At 37.3% G+C, this 19716-nt stretch overlaps 5 protein-coding genes across 5 annotated transcripts; 4 read left to right on the top strand and 1 right to left on the bottom strand.

Moving 5' to 3' along the window:
• Positions 1-1688: 1688 nt before the first annotated feature.
• Positions 1689-3824, top strand: FRE2 (ferric/cupric-chelate reductase; the record flags this gene model as incomplete). Its single annotated transcript, XM_033911529.1, has 1 exon — positions 1689-3824. The coding sequence occupies one exon, from the start codon at positions 1689-1691 to the stop codon at positions 3822-3824; it is 2136 nt and encodes a 711-aa protein (XP_033767420.1).
• A 1894-nt stretch (positions 3825-5718) lies between these two features.
• MCH2 (Mch2p) lies at positions 5719-7140 on the bottom strand (the record flags this gene model as incomplete). Its single annotated transcript, XM_033911528.1, has 1 exon — positions 5719-7140. One exon carries the CDS (start codon positions 7138-7140, stop codon positions 5719-5721), a length of 1422 nt encoding a protein of 473 aa, XP_033767419.1.
• A 484-nt stretch (positions 7141-7624) lies between these two features.
• SPAR_K00030 (uncharacterized protein) lies at positions 7625-9739 on the top strand (the record flags this gene model as incomplete). The annotated part of the gene is made up of 1 exon (XM_033911527.1): positions 7625-9739. The coding sequence occupies one exon, from the start codon at positions 7625-7627 to the stop codon at positions 9737-9739; it is 2115 nt and encodes a 704-aa protein (XP_033767418.1).
• A 2626-nt stretch (positions 9740-12365) lies between these two features.
• On the top strand, positions 12366-12728 carry PAU16 (seripauperin PAU16; the record flags this gene model as incomplete). Its single annotated transcript, XM_033911526.1, has 1 exon — positions 12366-12728. One exon carries the CDS (start codon positions 12366-12368, stop codon positions 12726-12728), a length of 363 nt encoding a protein of 120 aa, XP_033767417.1.
• Positions 12729-17033: 4305 nt separating this feature from the next.
• SPAR_K00010 (IMP dehydrogenase) lies at positions 17034-18605 on the top strand (the record flags this gene model as incomplete). The annotated part of the gene is made up of 1 exon (XM_033911525.1): positions 17034-18605. One exon carries the CDS (start codon positions 17034-17036, stop codon positions 18603-18605), a length of 1572 nt encoding a protein of 523 aa, XP_033767416.1.
• Positions 18606-19716: the final 1111 nt, after the last annotated feature.

Here is a 19716-nt window from a genome sequence, read left to right as displayed (position 1 = left end):
ATGTGGGCATCATGAACTGGCCAAAAAATCATAGCTTTTAGAGCGATCTGGCCTAGTGAACGAATATAATCAGCAGATTTAGCTGAATTGAAATTGAGGAGTGTAAGAAATCACCTGTGTTTACAAACGTCTACATACTAGACTACATTATAAGAAAGGCTTATAAAAGAGCGTCATAAAGCTCCGAATTGTATTTGCTAAGGAGGAAAGAAAACAAGAATGATCAGTTGTACAATCTTGAACTTTTCACCCACCAGTATACTCCCAAACCAGGATGTTTTCTTATAAAAGCATTTCATCCGGAGTGCAAAGTGGTTGAAGAATGGCCTGAAATCTGAAATCTTGCCACATTCTTGGAAAGTTCATTTTTCTCACTCGCTATGGACAAATGTTACATTGATAACATTCGTATAAGCTTGACCGTTCGACCCCCTAGCTAGTGTTAAGTATCGGTGGGACTTGGTACAAGTGGTTCATTGGCCGTTCATAAGTGAACTATATTCGGTTTAGGATGTGCCAATATGTGGATTGGATTACACTATAGGATGTAAAAAAAGGTAAGCTTTGTTTTTTAGGACGACGCTGCTTTAACAAAAAGCAAGACTAAGCTAGACCGTTGAGAGGAATCTCGAAATTGAAGGCAGTGCTTTGATCTTAAAAAGTTATCCCTATTTTAGATTAGCCGAAGATGACTTTTTTTATCACTTCAAAGACTTAACCTGCCTCCTTAAAGATATTCAAGAACTTTACCAGCTAAAATGTTAGTACGATCTTTCTGTAAGCGTTTTGAAAACGGATAAGGGGAAATGCTGATTTTGCGCCGTCTTGAATATCTTCCTGACTACTGGATGCTGTTTTAGTCGAGAAAAATACCAAATTTTATTGGATATTTATCATTGGTGAATGTATAAACACTTTCCGTTTTTAGATTCAAATTACTATAAAAAATTTCACTATGAAATGGTAGAGAATGTATTCGACAAAAAATAATTTAAAGGGCAAATAGGCAGCATAATTTAAATTACAATCAAGGGGCAGTTGAATACGCTACAGGGATAACCACAACAATGAACAGCATGGTGCCTCATCCCGAAAATACAGCTAGCCAAATATTGACTCTGCGAATGCACCAGAAATGAACTACCGGATTAGATGCCACCGTACCAAGAGGTGCCTTAAAGTATACCGCATAGAATACTGTCAAAATTCATTGCGTTCTATGACTCTAAAATAGGATGATTATTGTACCTCTTCGTTAAGTGCACCCAGGTCTTTTTGCCTTTATTTCGGGTTTATAGGAAAACAAGTGAATTTTGACGTAATAAAAAAAGTCGACTCGTTAAATCAAGATCAAATATCGGTAATGGTTGCATTGATAAAAAGTTGGGTCAATCACACTAGTAGATATTGATTTTGTTGAAAATATGGGTGTATCATTCATGCCATAACAGAATTAGCAAGCAACCTAGCATTCTACATTCTAAACGATATTGCTGTTCTCTTGCTTTCTGAATCCTTTTCTGGTGAAAAAATCCCTCCTTTCTTGGACAACATACACAAAATGCGGTTATTGTAAGGTATCATTAATTTGTCACTGCTTATATAAAGTGCAGAAAACATGAAATTTTTGCTACAGTATTGTAATATAAGTCTTTTTTATTCAAAGTTTATGAAACCCAACGAGCATAATGCATTGGACGTCACTCTTGAGTGCTATTCTGCTTTTTTGCCTATCAGGAGCAAGAGCTTCGCCTGCAAAGACAGTTATCCGTAACAAGGTGCCCTTGCTTGTCACTAATGCGTGCACGAGGATATTTCAAAAAGTTACTTGGGAGTATACCAGCAAGTCTAAGCGTTCCTCGCCTGTATGTTCTTACAAACCAGCGTTTCAATCAATGTTAAATTGTATCTATGAAACATTAGATGAAAAAGGTTACTCGAACAAGACCTTAGAAAAAACATTTGGTACCATCAAAAAAAGCTGTGCAAGCTATACCGATGCACTTCAAAACATGACTAATTCTGAGTTTTATGACGCTCTAAACAACGGAACCAGTCATATGGTGCCCTATGTCAAAGGTAGTGCAAACCTGACATATCCAGTTGAAATGGATGCACAATTAAGAAAAGCCTACTATCATGCATGGCATGGCTTCTATGCTAATTTAGATGTCGGAAACATATATGGTGGTATTATATGTGCATATTTTGTCGCTATCATGATTTCTGCAGGCATTCTTCATTACATGAATTACACTCCCTTTAAAACTGTTCTATTCAAGCAAAAGATTGTGAGATATGCAAGGGGATACCTCACTCTACCTACTATTGGGAGAAAACATGCGTCAGATTTCTCTTATCTTAAAATATTCACTGGCTATTTACCTACTAGATTTGAAGGTGTCATTATACTTGGATACCTTGTGCTTCATACCGTTTTTTTGGCATACGGTTATGAGTATGATCCTGAAAATATAATATTCATGTCTCGTAGAGTTCAAGTTGCCCGGTATGTGGCAGATAGAAGTGGTGTCCTTGCGTTCGCACACTTTCCATTAATAGTTCTTTTTGCAGGGAGAAACAACTTTCTCGAGTATATTTCTGGGATCAAGTATACCTCTTTCATTATGTTTCACAAATGGTTGGGAAGAATGATGTTTTTGGATGCTATGATTCATGGCGCTGCATATACCAGTTATACAGTGGCCTATAAAACTTGGGCGACAAGTAAGCATCGATTATATTGGCAATTCGGGGTAGCGGCGCTTTGCTTAGCCGCTACAATGGTTTTTTTTTCCTTTGCAGTATTCAGAAAGTATTTTTATGAAGCTTTTCTTTTTCTTCATATAGTCCTTGGTGCACTGTTCTTTTATGCATGCTGGGAGCATGTTGTTGGTTTAAGTGGTATTGAGTGGATCTACACTGCTATTGCGATTTGGATCGTTGACAGGCTTATTCGACTTTTTAAAGTGTCACATTTTGGTTTCCCCAAGGCATCCTTGCAACTATTCGGGGATGATTTAATTAGGCTAACAGTTAAAAAACCGGCAAGACTATGGAGGGCCAAGCCTGGGCAGTATGTTTTCGTTTCGTTTTTACATCCACTATATTTCTGGCAGTCACATCCATTTACTGTTTTGGATTCAGTCACCAAAAGTGGTGAACTGGTTATTATTCTAAAGGAGAAAAAGGGAGTAACAAGACTTGTTAAAAAGTATGTGTGTTGCAATGAAGGTAAGGCGTCGATGAGACTTGCTGTAGAAGGACCATACGGTTCTTCGTCCCCTGTTAATCATTATGATAATGTATTGTTACTTACTGGAGGTACCGGTTTGCCTGGACCTATTGCACATGCGATTAAACTTGGTAAAACCTCAGCGGCAGCTGGAAAACAATCTGTAAAATTAGTAATTGCGGTTAGAGGGTTCGACGTACTCGAGGCTTACAAACAAGAGCTAATATGTCTAAAGGATCTGAATGTACAACTTCACATCTACAACACAATGCAAGTTCCACTATTAACTTCTAATGATAGTTTGGATATTACCCAACAGGATGAGAAAGCTGATGAAAAAGGCATTGTTGTGGCAACTACTTTAGAAAAATCACCTAACCCGTTTGAATTTGATGGTGCTGTTTTCCATCATGGGAGACCAAATGTTAAGGAACTTCTGCATGAAGCGGCTGAGCTTAGTGGTTCATTATCTGTGGTTTGTTGTGGACCTCCTGTTCTTGTTGACAAAGTGAGGAACGAAACAGCAAAAATCGTTTTGGAAAAATCTTCAAAAGCAATTGAATACTTTGAGGAGTATCAATGTTGGTGATCGTTTATTTAATTCAACTATTCAATACTATTAATAGTGCGTATAGTACTATCAACATTATATTATGTTGAGGGGAGAAAGCTGTATATTGCCTCATGAGGGGAGGTGATTGAAGTAGAATGCAGTAGTCTTCTGATATATTATCTAAATATTACATCATCCCCACTTTATGGCATTCCTCGAAGTCTTCATGTGTGCCATGATTTTTTTGGCCTCAAGAAGGTAACACTGTATAGTCCCTGTATTTTAGGATTTAATACTGTCGATAAACTCGCAACGAAATCCTTTCTTGACAATTTGGATATATTTAAAGTGCAATCAATGGTCTCATGGTTTTCATATGGCCCTTAAGAAAATCTTATGGAACGCTATTTGCATATGTCTACATTCTGTACACCTGTAACGAAGATTCACAGAACTGCGTATGGTTATAAAGCTCATCGCTGTCTTCGAAAATATTTCGTAAGCCTAATAATGTCAGTTATTTTATTGACGGTACTATCCCTTGATATATCTTTTCAATTTTCTTTGTATTCGTGTTTTTGTCAAGGGGAGTAATATTGTACGCGGAGCATTTAATATAATTGATATAACTCATGGATAGGGGTTTCTTGAAGCTGGAGTAATTAATCTAGAAGGGAATGTTATTGGATCCAGGATGGCCAGGTGAAAGATAATTTCCGTCAGTACTCTCGAACTAGTTGATTGGAAAAAGTGTATAGAGGCTACATTATCGAATATATGGCTGTGAGTGAGACATTTAAGGGTTTCGATCTGGCTAAGAGCTCTATGAATCTCTTCGCGACGCCAAGCTTAAAACCAAAACAAAAATGCTGTGATTGTCATCTTTTTTGGATTTTTTTTTTTGAATTTTTTTTTTGATACTTTATTTGCTACTAATTGTTAACAACCATCTCGTATTAGGCGCGGGCAAGTGATGAGTAAGTGCTGAAGAGCAATAAGATTCTTAGCCATGACCTGGAAACGCATTTTATTTTTAATCCTTACACAACAAGACTTCAGAGACTCAAACGTGTAAAAACTTACCATTAATACAGTCAATAACGCTTGGTCAGAAGGTTTGTAGAACGTTCGGTTGGTAGATAATAGGTTAGATGCATGATGTCTGAACCTTGTTCCTCTTGCAGCTCGCACTTTCCTTTTTCTATTTTTTGTCTCAGAAAGCACCGAACAGGCGTTAGAAAGCGAAATATGATTTAGCGTTAAGGTTAAAGTTTGTAGGAATGACAGCGCGTAAATCCGCATGTTCCTCTGGTGACGGCGAAAGTGTAGGAAATGTGTCATTTCTTTTTTAAAATTTGTCCAGGAACTTATATATTAAGTAAGACTATTAGCCAGGAAATGGAGATACGTTAAAAGCGAAGAGCTTTTATAGATCCTGTCACTCGTTGTATAGGTGACTGTCGTAAATTTGGTTTTTACCCTCAGGAAGACCAAGTTGATAAACATAGAAAAGCGGAGAATAGTCAATAGTAGATTGATTGAAAACAATACTGTACTATTACTTAAGTTTCTTGCATAGAGCGTTGTACTCATAACACATATCGATGACACATAAACCTGTGTGGAACCTAAATCCATAAATCTTACATAGATACATACCATCAAATATGTATAGATTGAAATATAATCGGCCTGAAATAGCTTCATCATTTTCTCATGGTTCTAATACGTATTTAGTGGTAATCGAAGACTAGTAATATTCTCCTTTAGAGAACCGATAAGATTTTAATTTGCAAGACAATTGTTTTATTGATGATTATACCAAGCCATAATTATTTATAAAAAGAAAAGACTGATCCTAAAGCTAGTAAAAAAATTTTTTTATCAGCCCTTTATCATTCTTATCAACGGTAGGCAATAGATGTGATATTTAAACTTTCCTAGGTAATTGCTTGTAACGAAAAAGACATTTACTCATTTGTGTCATCTTAACGTTTAAGTGTAATTCATTTTGGTCAGCTGAATAACCCCCACGCACAGCAATCTCATCCCGAGCTATTATAAATGCTCTCAATAGCCACTGGCACAGACTAGCACCGAAGTATGCAAAACCCACGAATATTGCTGTACGATAATAATCGTTTCCATTCGTATTGACTGCACGAAGTTCCAGACCAATTATGGGAGCAACCAAGGCAAAAGCTGCAATAAAAATCCAGGTAATGCCAAAAGCAGCTGCAAGCTTCTGAAGACCAACAATGCGTGCAATAATTGAGGCAATTGTTGGCCAAATCGTTCCCATAATAGAACCAACCAATAACCCAAAAGCTATCGCAGTAGCCAAATTCCTACAAGGTATCCACATGGCCCAACAAAGGATAGCCATGACAAGGTGCAATATCATACCAACCGTTAGTGGTCCATATTTATCAGCAATATGGCCCACTATTGGTCGTCCTATCAAAGATCCGACGCTCACCATACATGATACGTATGAGCCTTGCTTGCTGGTATAACCTAAACTAACGGTAAAATCAGACAAGGAATACAAAAGGACAACATATCCTAACATAGCAAATGATACAAATCCAAAAAGTAGCCAGACCGCAAAGTTTGAAAGCACATCGTGATCTAGCAATTCAAACTTGTAAGATTTTTTATGCTGACATAAACCTTGATGTCTCGTTCTGGTCAACATAAGCGCGATAGTACTCAGTGATGTGCATATTATACACTGGGCAATGAGCGCCCATTTAACACCCCTCTTTTCTAGAATACTTTGCATTCCTAAGTTAAAGACAATGCCGCCCAACCCACTTCCGGCAGTTCCTATGCCAGAGGCTAAAGCTCTTTTGTTTCTGAACCATAGCGGGATGAGTGTGACACTGGGTATAAAAATAAATGCTAAACCAAATGCGATCAAAACACCTTGTGTGAGATATATTTCCCACAGCGTCACAGAAAAGGCTGCTAGAAGAAGCGCCGCTCCTTGGAACAGTATTCCTAAGCCTATAATGAGTTGAATCGGAAATATATGATAAAGCCATGTTATAACTGGGGCAAAAAAAAGCCCACAACTGAATGCTAGCCCACCTATAGAAGCATAGTCTAATTTACCACCACCAGCAAAAGTATTATCTTCTAAGTAATGTGCTAAATAAATAGCATAACCAGAGTTTGCCCCCCAAGTAGAAAAGTTGTACAGAATAAAAGCCAGAAGAATAAACCATCCATATCCTCCATCAGGCACGTCAATAGAAGTTGAAATATTCCCGTCAATATCGTCTTTACCGATTAAATCCAATTTAGTTTCGATATCGTTGTGACGATCCCCATTTTGTTCTTCGGACATTATCAAATGGTAAATAGTGCTGGAGTTATTATATACTAGTATCAGATATATAGTTCTATACCAATAGCATGATACTGGATTGAAAACTGGATGGCATTTTTATATATGTTTGTTTGGCTGGGAAATCTGAAGAATGGAAATAATAATAAAACGGAATATACTATTTCATACTGTTGATCCGTGCTTTGAAAAATATCTTGGTTCTAAAAGCACCTTAAAAATCATTACTGTCTTTCATACATCGCTTCTATGTTAGAGCGGGAATAGCCATAAAACGGAGAATCATAAAAATCTTGAAAAGATGGGTGTGCACTTCAAGTTTGAACCCAAACAGATATGCAAAACGTCCAAATAGGAAAGCGCCTTGACCTAGATGTACATAGCAGCTGAGTACGTGTCACCTATCCAGCGCTCATAACTAAAAAAAAGATTACTTCGGAAAATAATGATTCTGCAGCTAGATACTTTTCATAATCAATAGAAGATGAAGAATACGGAACTTAAACAGAAAGACAATTTGGGTAAGCAGAGTAGAAGAAAGCCTGCAAAGTCTTGCCACTTTTGTAGAGTAAGAAAGCTGAAGTGCGATAGGGCAAGACCGTTATGTGGAAGTTGTTATTCTAGAAATCGAAAGCAATGTGACTATAAAGAAAATACTTCCGCCAAGGAGGACCAACTCAGGGCAAAATACAGGAGGTGTTCAAAATTGGAGATGGCTCGTCGTATTGAAGAACTTGAATCTCAGCTAACAAAACAATCTGAGCCCGACATTCATGAAGGACAAAATCCTCTTTACAACATGAGATACCTATCTTCAAAGCACAATAGGCACATTCTTTATGGACCAACGTCGTATCGAGCAATATTAGCAACTCAAACAGACACTTTTGCCAAATATAGAGAGGAGATATGGAAAGTTTTAAAACTCAGTCGTAACAACTGGAAAAAAGAACATCATTACTCGACACTTTCAGAGATAAGTTCCATTGAGACTGCCCCACCTCAAGCAGGTTCACCCAGTGTTATTGAACACTTATGCGAATCACTTCCAACTTATGAAGTTTTGCGTCAACATTTAGCTGATTTTTTTGCTAGCGATTTTTACGACAGTTACCAAATTGTTCGTAAAGAAAAAGTACTAAAGGACCTGAACGATTGCTTTGTTAAAGGCCCAAGAAATCAAAAAACTGGCCAGCATACAGTAATTGCCCTTAATCTAGACAGTAAAAAAAACTATTACAAAGTGGGCGTAATGACAGCCATTATGTGCTTAGCATCCCATCCAAAAGAAGTGCCAGAGGCTATTGAAGTCTTTCATAAAGTTTTAACGTCTTTTGTTTCGGCCAAAGTCTTTTATATTGAGCGTGTGGAATTTTTATTTTTACGTTACCTGTACGTAAATGTGGCGGGTCTCGACGGAGGTGATCAATCGCATTGCATATTTATTCATGGGCTGACAATTGACACAGCTATCCATATGGGTCTTAATGAAGATCTTCGTCGTTTGTTCAGGGATGAAAATCACCCAATAGAGGAAATACCTTATTTGGAGAGGTTGTGGTTATGGATATTATTCACAGACGTTAAAATTTCACTTTCTACAGGAATTCCGGTCAGGATCAACGATGATTTTGTAAACAAGGTACGCCTAGAAAACTATTCTTCATCGGGGGACATCCTTCTCTATAAAACAACATTAAAACTAAGGAATATTATGAAACAAATTCATGCTCGTGAAACATCGCCTGACATCCCACTCATCATCGAGGACTTAAAAAAATTCACCATGAAAATGTTTAAGCCATTGCCTTTTTACTTAAATACATCCAATTTAGTTGGTAATGAGTTTACAGAACTCCAGTTATGGCATACAACCCTTCATATGATAGGAAGTTTATCCAATCTTTATACTTTGACACATAAAGATCTCAATCCCAGAATATTCAATTTCAGTGTCCTTGCTCCACTGAATTCACTGCATTTGTGCTTTAAAGTCCTTGAAGGCTATTTTGAATTAGATGATAATAAGGTATCTTCCAACTCATCTTGCTTCTTAAAAAAATGGCCCCATTTGAACAATGCGTTGTTTCTTGTTTATGTGGACGCTTTCAGAGCACTAATTCAAATTTACACTATATTTTTACAGTATATGGAAAATAAAGATATCCAATTTTTCATACAGAGAAACACATCCACGCTAACTCAGCCTACATGTCCTGGTGATTTTGAGGGTCCATACAATAGCTGTATTTCACTAAAAATTGCATTTAAAGAAATGGAAAACATATTTGACCATGTTCACCAAGAAAAGTTGAAACCCCTAACCCAAATTTGGCAGAACTCCTATTACTTTTCTATTATCATATCAATGGAAAAAATAGGGAGAAGTGCTTTTGGCAAAGTGATGAAACGTATTGATGAAGGGCCCAAAACAGAAAAAGACGCAGCTGAAAACAATTTAACGACTATATTAAATGATTTAGAGGGGCCTTCAATAGATTTCTCCGGAAATTTCATCGATAATATATTAGGATCTTCGAGTGACTTTTTTGATACAGCTATTTCCGGGTGGAGTAATTTTGAAGACTTCTTTTCCTGATAGGTACAACAGTTGAACTCTAACATGAAACTGTAGTAAGTGACTCATTTTGCCAGCCAATACGAAAGAGCTCTTCGCGAAAGCTACTGATTGGCACACTTTGTTCCTTTTGGCCTACTATTGCTCTTTTCTATGGCTTTTATTGCTTTTATTTCTCTCTAGCATCTTCAAATATCACCGTCAATCTAACTTCATTTTTAATAAATAAGGTGACGTTTAATATATAAGTACGTAGGTCTATATTTTAAGTGTACATTATGATATCTCATGTATCCTAATGTACAAATAAATACTTTAAAAGAAAGGAATCTTGACCCGGAAAAGCAAATTTTGATATTCTGCTGGTATGCTAATGCTAATGGGTAAGTGCACCCAATATATTCTTTTATAAACTTAGTTGTGGTGCTGTCAGTTGTAACTCTTTGACCGAATTTAAACTTTCTTCAGGAGATACTAATATTTGTGGTTCAATTACCATAACGAGCATTGAATACTGTAAAATTTGAGTAAAAATGATACACACATCAATAATATAACTAATTGAAAAAGTGCCATAATCGTAGCCAAAAACAAATAGAGAAGTGCTACGACTGCACTTCGGTGTAAAAACAAACTTAACGCATATTTCTAGGTTTGCTATTATATAATGTTGTGCTATGCCTATTTAAAAGTTTTGATTTAGTCAATAACATCTTAATTAACTGATTGACCTTGTGTTCTATTGCGCGGAAGTGGTGCAGGACCAAATTACTACTGGTTTAGTTGGACCTTCTTTTTGTACGACCACATTTTATACATAAAACAAAATTTTAAAGGCAACATAAATATACGAAGTGACAGAAGTACCTCTTGCTAACGATAATCTTCCATTCATGAGGAACTAACTCTAATACCAAATTCCTTTTTTGATAGACCGATAACCGCGATGACAGTTTTTATTAATACCATTTTCGTAAGGATAGTAATATAATCTGTACGAAACACATGTCGACGAAGAAAACATGATCTAACCTGGGAGGCTTAACATCTACTAAAACAGCATATGTATTATTACCCTCTTTCGAACTGTCTATGGATAAAGTAAATATAATTCTTTTTTAGTAGCAGATACTTCCATCACTATTTTATATATCTCTCCCAGAAGTTTCTGAGTGGTGAGTCTTTTATACATTACTAAGGCACTGATCCTGGATCACTACATCTAGTATAGCATTATTCAATTCAATTAAGTATAATAAAGTCTATGATTTTATAGAAGTTGCCGACAGCAGTGAAATTATCCTCATATACGGTGTAGAGGTAGGTAAGATCGAAGTGATATCAGTTGAAGAAAAAGGCATTTATTATCTGCGACTTGATTGCGAAGGATTTTAGCGGTGCTAGTATTACACTAGAGTGAGGGAAAATGTATACACGCTCGTAGGATAATATCAAGAACAAAACATAGACTTTAAGTCAGGGCTTAACATAAAAAGGAGATAAAAATTTAATGGAGAAGATTTTTTTCAACTAAAGCAACAACTATTCTTCCAAGTAACAGATATGAAAATATAAGCCAGGATTGAGGTTTACTGAAAGCCTTGCATGAGGAATAGTCAGGGACCACTTTGTGGTAGTTTGTGCTATAGTCTTAAAAAGAAGAGAATATAGTACGTTGCCATATGAAGCTGAGTAAGGTAGAGTTACCTGAAGCTATGAGTCGAAAAAGGATAGACGGAAATACGAATAAATATTCTAAAGAAAATTACTTTCATGTTCACCAAAGGAAATAATGAGATGCTCGACTTCATCTCCATATATATCTACAGATATGTTAACTTTTTGGGTAGATACTAAGTCCCTCTTTACCAAAATGAAAGAAACCATTTTGGAGAGCTTCGGCTTAGTATCCCCGCATTATTTCTGGGAATAAAAGATTTCTCACCATGCAGAGTTTCAGTCTTTCTAAAACTGTTGAAAAATTTTTTTTATCATACGCGGCTCTTGAATATCAACTTCTCTCAATACTATCTGCTTCTCAGCGGCTTACAATTACGTAATTGTGTCATCAAATTCACTGACAATGCCTGAAACCACAGGCTCTAACAATATACGACTCCCAACACATATTTATTTTGTACGACGTTCCGGAAAGAGATAGTGTAGTATTATTTTTTCCATGGAGATCGTTTAGAAAACACTGAATAAAGGCTTAGACAATAAGCTTCTGAATGAGGGTTCAATTCAGACGTTCTTTTTTGATCAAAATGGAAGCTTTACAGGCACGCGAAAAGGGTTTTTTCAAGGCACTTCCCGGCACCCCTACAATTGGCATTCTCACTTCCCCCACATACGAATACACATAGGCACCATAGAACAATACCTTCGCATAAGAAATTCATGATATATGCATGCCTCGTTCAGGAACAGGCGCATCTCCATAGCCATGATGAAGATGGTGCGAAACATAAAATATGAAGGGTGTTAGGTGATGAATGAGCATCTGTTAACGAATCGTTTAAGTAGTGATGATCGATGAAGGAATGGGTATAAATAGAGCTACTTCATCCATATGCCTTTGAGAATATACCTCTATTCCTTTCTTTCCTGTTAAGCTTATATCAGCACTAAAAACAAAACAAATATAATGGTCAAATTAACTTCAATCGCTGCTGGTGTCGCCGCCATCGCTGCTGGCGCCTCCGCAACCACCACTCTAGCTCAATCTGACGAAAGAGTCAACCTGGTTGAATTGGGTGTCTACGTCTCTGATATCAGAGCTCACTTGGCCCAATACTACATGTTCCAAGCCGCCCACCCAACTGAAACCTACCCAGTTGAAGTTGCTGAAGCCGTTTTCAACTACGGTGACTTCACCACCATGTTGACTGGTATTTCCCCAGACCAAGTCACCAGAATGATCACCGGTGTCCCATGGTACTCCACCAGATTAAAGCCAGCTATCTCCAAGGCTCTATCCAAAGATGGTATCTACACTATCGCAAACTAGGGACGAGTGCCTTTACGAATGAAAATCCATAGACAATGAAAGGTAATGAAAAATAAAAAAAACAACTTTTTTTTGATGATATAAATACAGTTGATTATATAAATGTATATTAATATTATAAACCTATTTGATCAATGACAATATTCATGAACCATTTGATTGAGCACAATAAACCAGAAAAGAAACACTCTCTTTTGGGCCAACCATTCAAAAAATGGTTAACAGTATGAAGGTAACGTATATTATGTTTAATGAAGAATACTAGGGTCCGAAACATATGGCTTCGTACTTCTTTACCTTTCCCATGGAACATGGCATTTTTTTTTACGGCCTCGGCTCGGAGTGGCTGCACATGTGTCACTTTTAAGATTAAGATTGTGGATCAGGGGAAATGCGAGCAACAAGTCATAGTAAGAGAACCCTCGTTCTTTGTTGCGTAAATATTATTATTGCTGTGTTAGGCTGGTATTTGCATGTAAATGTAGATCGGAATAGTGTCGACAAGTAGTGTTGAAGACCTAGCACATAAAAATCCGTAGAATAATGCAGTATTATTTGGTATGGAGCGGGTATTAAGGTATTCCTATAGGCCGATTTAATTAATTGTTGGACCAAAGTAACTTAAGTAGTGAACCATTCTGATATACAAGAAAAGAGGCAACAGTTAATGGTAAAATGAAGATATTAAATGAACAGGAAGAAAAATGGGGGACCAGAAGTTTAGATGATCGGCATTTCACCATAGTCTAATGAGAGTATAACAACTACAGCAACCATGTGGGTTTTACAATTATATTTTAGGATATGTGATAACGGCAAACGTGCCACAATGCTCCCAAATGAATTCTACAGTAATACCCTACCGCTACTCTTGCACCTTTGATGACCGTCTATAAATTATTACCTATATGATAACATGGCCCCAAAAATTGATCAAATCAATGGAATTTACCCTGAACACAACGAAAATTGAGTACCTAATATATTCAGGTATAGCTGGATATACTAACTGCTAAATTTGGAAAGAACATTATCATCCTGCCCTCGCAAAAAGAAAAGAATAAAAATTTGTGCTACAAATTGCAATGAAACTCGGCCACAATCCAGTTGATGCTGCGATTATCCTCCAATGCACTGGTGACGGCCTCAAAAGAAGACAAAATATGGCTTCTTCTGAACATCACTCATAGTTAAAATTACGATGCGCTTGCGGAACTCCTTCACTGTACCATGGTTAACATAAAAAGACGCTTCTATGGTATATGCATAGTAAACGCAAGAGATATCCAGAAAATGTTTCTTTTATTTCTGCGCCTTATTATAACCACTATCAACTGTAGGTAACTCGATAAAGACAAACTAATCAAAGTACGTTCGTTAAATATTGCATTGTTTATTACCATTTAAATTAGCGTTATTAAAAATGTAGTCTGGTTTTTTAAAATAATAAGTCGACTTGATCCTACATATCAATATCTGTGACAATTGTTCTTTATCGCAATCTTGCAGCACTTCCTTAATATACAGCAATAGTTCAAAATCTAAGAAATTAGTGCACACAGATGCTTGCGAAGATACAGAAGTGCTGAAACGTCGTTTAACACCAGCATCGTCCTTCCAGTGAATAATATCTTCCGAAAACTTCTCTCTTCTAATTGTAACAAGAATTTCCACTTGTTAATACCACAGAATACCACATTAAATAAGAAAGGAAAAGCAGTTGTATGGCAATCCCCCTAAGTAATGAAAACAACTCAATGCACATTTAGAAGAAGCCGGACAGAAGGGAGGACATTGCCTACAATAAGCAAGAAAGCTAAATCGTGATGGTGGTATTATATATGTTACAACAATAATTAAGTAGCATTATACAAATTTAAATATCACGATTAATAAATAACTAAAAAATATCATATAAAGTTTGTAGTCTTTACATGGTTCTATTGAGGCAGTACAAGTCAATTGTAAAGTTTAAAGTATCATATATGTTATTTTTCACCGAAAGCTTAAATAGTTTTGTTTATGAATCCAACTGTTGTCACATACGCTCAGATATGAAAGAACTCCTCCTATGAATACCTGAGGGCAAAAACGAAGGCTTAATGTCAGGTCATAGCTGGGTAAGTGATAATGAGAACCTATAAGTCAAAAAAAATGGCGCACTAGAGATCCGTATACTCAATTGGCTTTGTAAATGTCAAAGTGTTTTTCTTATAATAGACGCAATTACAAAAAACCTAACACGGGACCTAGAAGTAATGCTATACTCAAATCGCAACCTCTGGGTGCTTATCTGCCCAGTACTTGTCAACCGATTCTCTATAAACGGCCAGCGCCTTTGCGATGTAAGATTGCAATTCGAAGTTCCTATTAGAGTAACTTTTGTTAGCATTTGAAGCATTTGAAGTATTCGCACAACTTTTCTTTTTCTGATCGTTATTGACATTACTTTCGTTGTTGCTTTTGCTGCCGCAGGGGACGACCGCTAATTCTGTAAAAACTTGATAACAAGAGTTGCCATCGTAAAAAAGAGTCTTATCTGGACATATACCGTGTTCGTATGCATACTGGTTCATATTGTATGCAAATAAGATTCCATGTGTCTATGCTGATATTAGGTTTATGATTTATAACTTCCACTAATAGTTTCATTTTGCAACCCTTACTAAGACCATCCAAGAGGTATTTTGGCCCACTAATCACTATAAATAAAGGCACATAGGCGAATAAAAGGAAGAATCCTAGTACCATGATAAAACAAGCAAGTACAAGCAATAAAGGATTTTCAATATGGAATATTGCATGGGCTAAAATGACCACTATGGTAATGTGAAATAAAAGGAAAGCGAAGATTCTAATATGCTGTTTGAAGAAACAGACGTATCTGGAAGTTTTATCTCTTGGAAGGACAATGTTTTCAGCGGGGGTGAGTTCTTTAGACCGTTGAGGTCTTGTTTTAGAATCGGTCATCAGTGGTGTTGAGCTCATATCAAAAATAAGGCTTAGACTTTTTACCGTACTTCTCCATATTGCATAATAGATGAATGCTAATGCTCACTACTTGCAACTGCCATATATACCTTTATAGTTCAGGGCTCAAGTTACAGGAGTAAAAATATAGGAACGGAAAAAGTATTGGAACGCCCGCGCATAGGCCCAGTCGAATTTTGAGATTTGGCCTAGAGACGAGTAGCGCAGTGTTCCAAAAAGGGATCTCATAAAGAATAACACATGATGTAGCACGGGACCGCCTGCATGATCTTTCACATTGCATATACTGCAGACAAAAGCTCCTAAAAATTTTCTAATGGGATTTGTTAAGTATCACTGTGTTTTTACTTGAGCATGAGATGAGGGCATCGTATGAATACTTACCGAAATATAGAGAAAACGTCAAATAATGTTAAAAGGAAGATACAATGGTTAGTAGACGATTAAAGTGGCCGAGTTTTTAAAGACATTAGCTGAAGAGTAAGCTACATGCGGTATCCCTGTTACATATCAGTAATTTATTAATAATGCATTATTCAAGTAAGCATTTGGTGCCAGGTTGAAATCCGGAAGTACATCAGAGATTCAACGGAAAACAGTAATATTTTCTTATCTTGCTTTTGCGTAATTTTCAAGAAGGTCTGATATTATTTGTTAAATATGCTAACGCATATACACAGTACGAGTAGCGTTTCAATAACGTTTCCATAATGTTTTGTTAACGTATTACACGAGAAGAGCATATTTAAGAAAACATCAATTATCATTTACTTCTAATATTATTAAATAGACTATTAGTAGCAAACCGCTAATATGGTAATATTTAAGAAGCTCTAGCTTCTATTTACAAGATAGTAATCACACATATCTTACATTTACATAACGTATAGAAAAGGTCCAATAAACTTACTACATTATGACATATAAGCTAGGTTGTTATTCATTACGTCAGCATTTTTCCTAACCGCCGCGCAGGCACGCCGCGCATTTCTTTTCCTCGAAGAAAGCGGAAAAAAAAAAATAAAAAAAAAAAAACAAAAAAAAAGTATAAATAGTGGAGTCTTTTCCCATTTAACATTTAGAAAAAAATTCGACTGGAAATTTTTTGCTGAACATTTAACCGGAGAACCTTGGTGGCTTTTTCTCAGTTTCGTGGGCTTGTACATTTTACCTAGTATGCTGGGAACTTTTTTTCCTGTATTCTATTCTATTTCTTGCCTTACTTTTGTTATTATTTTTTTATTCGTTTATAACAAACTAAAAGAAGTAAATATTTTCAGTTTCAATTGATAACAACCCAAATACGTAAAAGCAATGGCCGCTATTAAAGACTACAAGACCGCACTGCAATTTGCCAAGAGCCTTCCAAGACTGGATGGTTTGTCTGTGCAGGAATTGATGGACTCCAAGATCAGAGGTGGGTTGACTTATAACGATTTTTTGATCTTACCAGGTTTAGTCGATTTTGCGTCCTCTGAAGTTAGCCTACAGACTAAGCTGACCAGGAATATCACTTTAAACATTCCATTGGTTTCCTCTCCAATGGACACTGTGACAGAATCGGAAATGGCCATCTTTATGGCTCTGTCGGGTGGTATCGGTTTCGTTCACCATAACTGTACGCCCGAGGACCAAGCTGACATGGTCAGAAGGGTCAAGAACTATGAAAATGGGTTTATTAACAACCCTATTGTGATTTCTCCAACAACCACCGTTGGTGAAGCTAAGAGCATGAAGAAAAAGTATGGATTTGCAGGCTTCCCTGTCACGGAAGATGGCAAGAGAAATGCAAAGTTGGTGGGAGTCATCACTTCTCGTGATATACAGTTCGTTGAGGACGACTCTTTACTCGTTCAGGATGTCATGACCAAGAACGCTGTTACCGGTGCACAAGGTATCACGTTATCAGAAGGTAACGAGATTCTAAAGAAAATCAAAAAGGGTAGGCTATTGATTGTTGATGAAAAGGGTAACTTAGTTTCTATGCTTTCCAGAACTGATTTAATGAAGAATCAAAACTACCCATTAGCGTCCAAATCTGCCAACACCAAGCAATTGCTATGTGGTGCTTCCATTGGTACTATGGACGCTGATAAAGAAAGACTAAGATTATTGGTCAAAGCCGGCTTGGATGTCGTCATCTTGGATTCATCCCAAGGCAACTCTATTTTCCAATTGAACATGCTCAAGTGGGTCAAAGAGAGTTTCGCAGGTCTGGAAGTCATCGCTGGTAACGTTGTGACCAGGGAACAAGCTGCCAATTTGATTGCTGCCGGTGCGGATGGTTTGAGAATCGGTATGGGAACTGGCTCTATTTGTATCACTCAAGAAGTTATGGCTTGTGGTAGGCCACAAGGTACAGCGGTCTACAACGTGTGTGAATTTGCTAACCAGTTCGGTGTTCCATGTATGGCTGATGGTGGTGTTCAAAACATCGGTCACATTACCAAGGCGTTGGCTCTTGGATCTTCTACTGTTATGATGGGTGGTATGTTGGCTGGTACTACGGAATCACCAGGTGAGTATTTCTATCAAGATGGTAAAAGATTGAAGGCGTACCGTGGTATGGGTTCCATTGACGCCATGCAAAAGACTGGTACTAAAGGGAATGCATCTACGTCTCGTTACTTTTCAGAATTTGACAGCGTTTTGGTTGCACAGGGTGTCTCCGGCGCTGTCGTTGACAAAGGATCCATTAAGAAATTTATTCCGTACTTGTACAATGGATTACAACATTCTTGCCAAGACATTGGCTGTAGGTCGTTAACTGTATTAAAGAAGAATGTCCAGAGCGGTAAAGTTAGATTTGAATTCAGAACGGCTTCTGCTCAACTAGAAGGTGGTGTTAATAACTTACATTCTTACGAAAAGCGTTTACATAACTGAATGTTCGAATGGGATCATTAATACAATAGTAGTGATGATAATCTTATGTAGTGCTGTCTGTATGGCACCTATTCATACTGCATTACAATTATATGAATGGGGTGATATGTTATGTTAATATATAGTGTGTTTATACCTTCTTATTGATAAATAGTATATTTTTATGTTTAGGTGATTTTAGTTGTGATTATTTGGTGGTATTTATATTAGTATATATAAAATGGGTAGTGGATATTTGTATAAAAACGTTATAAAGCATGAAGTTAAGAGTATTTATATGATAATTGAGGTTGTGTGATCAGTTATAGATATTAAAATGTGGATAATCGTGGGTGTTATGGGTAAATGGCACCGGGTATAAACCGCTGAGGCAAGTGCCGTGTATGGTGATGTGGTGATGTATATGATACTGATCGAGTGAGAGATGGCCTTGGTGTAGAGTATTATGGCGGGGCAAGTTGAGAGTGATGTGTTTTATAGCGTCCGTATGCATATGCGATATCGTTAAATAAATAGAAGGTGAGTATGGTAGATCTAGGTATGTGGTAGTGGTAGTTGGAGGTGGTATTGTTTGGGGGATGTGAAAGGTATAGTGGAGAGGTTGATAGTGTGGCAGGGTAAGTTATCTGGTGTATTGTTTACGTTTGATTGTTTTACATGTGGTATGTAGTGTTATAGTAAGGACGACATGGTAGATGGATGATAGGGTAAGTGGTAGTGGGAGTTGGATATTAGATATTGGAAATGGATAGATGGTGGTTGGGGTGTGGAGATGAATAGTCGGATGATAGATGGTGGTTAGAGGTGGTGGAGTGGGAGAATGGGGCAGGGCATGGAGTGGTGAGGTAAGTGCCGTGGATTGTGATGTGGGAGAGGTAGGGTAAGAGGGGGGAAAGATGAGAAGAGATAGAGGAGGGTAAGATGAGATGGGGATATGATTGAGAGAGAGTTAGGGTTAGTGTTAGGGTTAGGGTAGTGTTAGTGTTAGTGGGTGTGGGTGTGGGTGTGTGTGGGTGTGGTGTGGGTGTGGGTGTGGGTGTGGTGTGTGGGTGTGTGGGTGTGGTGTGTGGGTGTGGTGTGGGTGTGGGTGTGGGTGTGGTGTGTGGGTGTG

This window comes from Saccharomyces paradoxus, chromosome XI (assembly GCF_002079055.1).
Source record: "Saccharomyces paradoxus chromosome XI, complete sequence".
Classification (NCBI taxonomy): domain Eukaryota; kingdom Fungi; phylum Ascomycota; class Saccharomycetes; order Saccharomycetales; family Saccharomycetaceae; genus Saccharomyces; species Saccharomyces paradoxus.
This window is presented reverse-complemented; position numbering and strand designations above follow the sequence as displayed.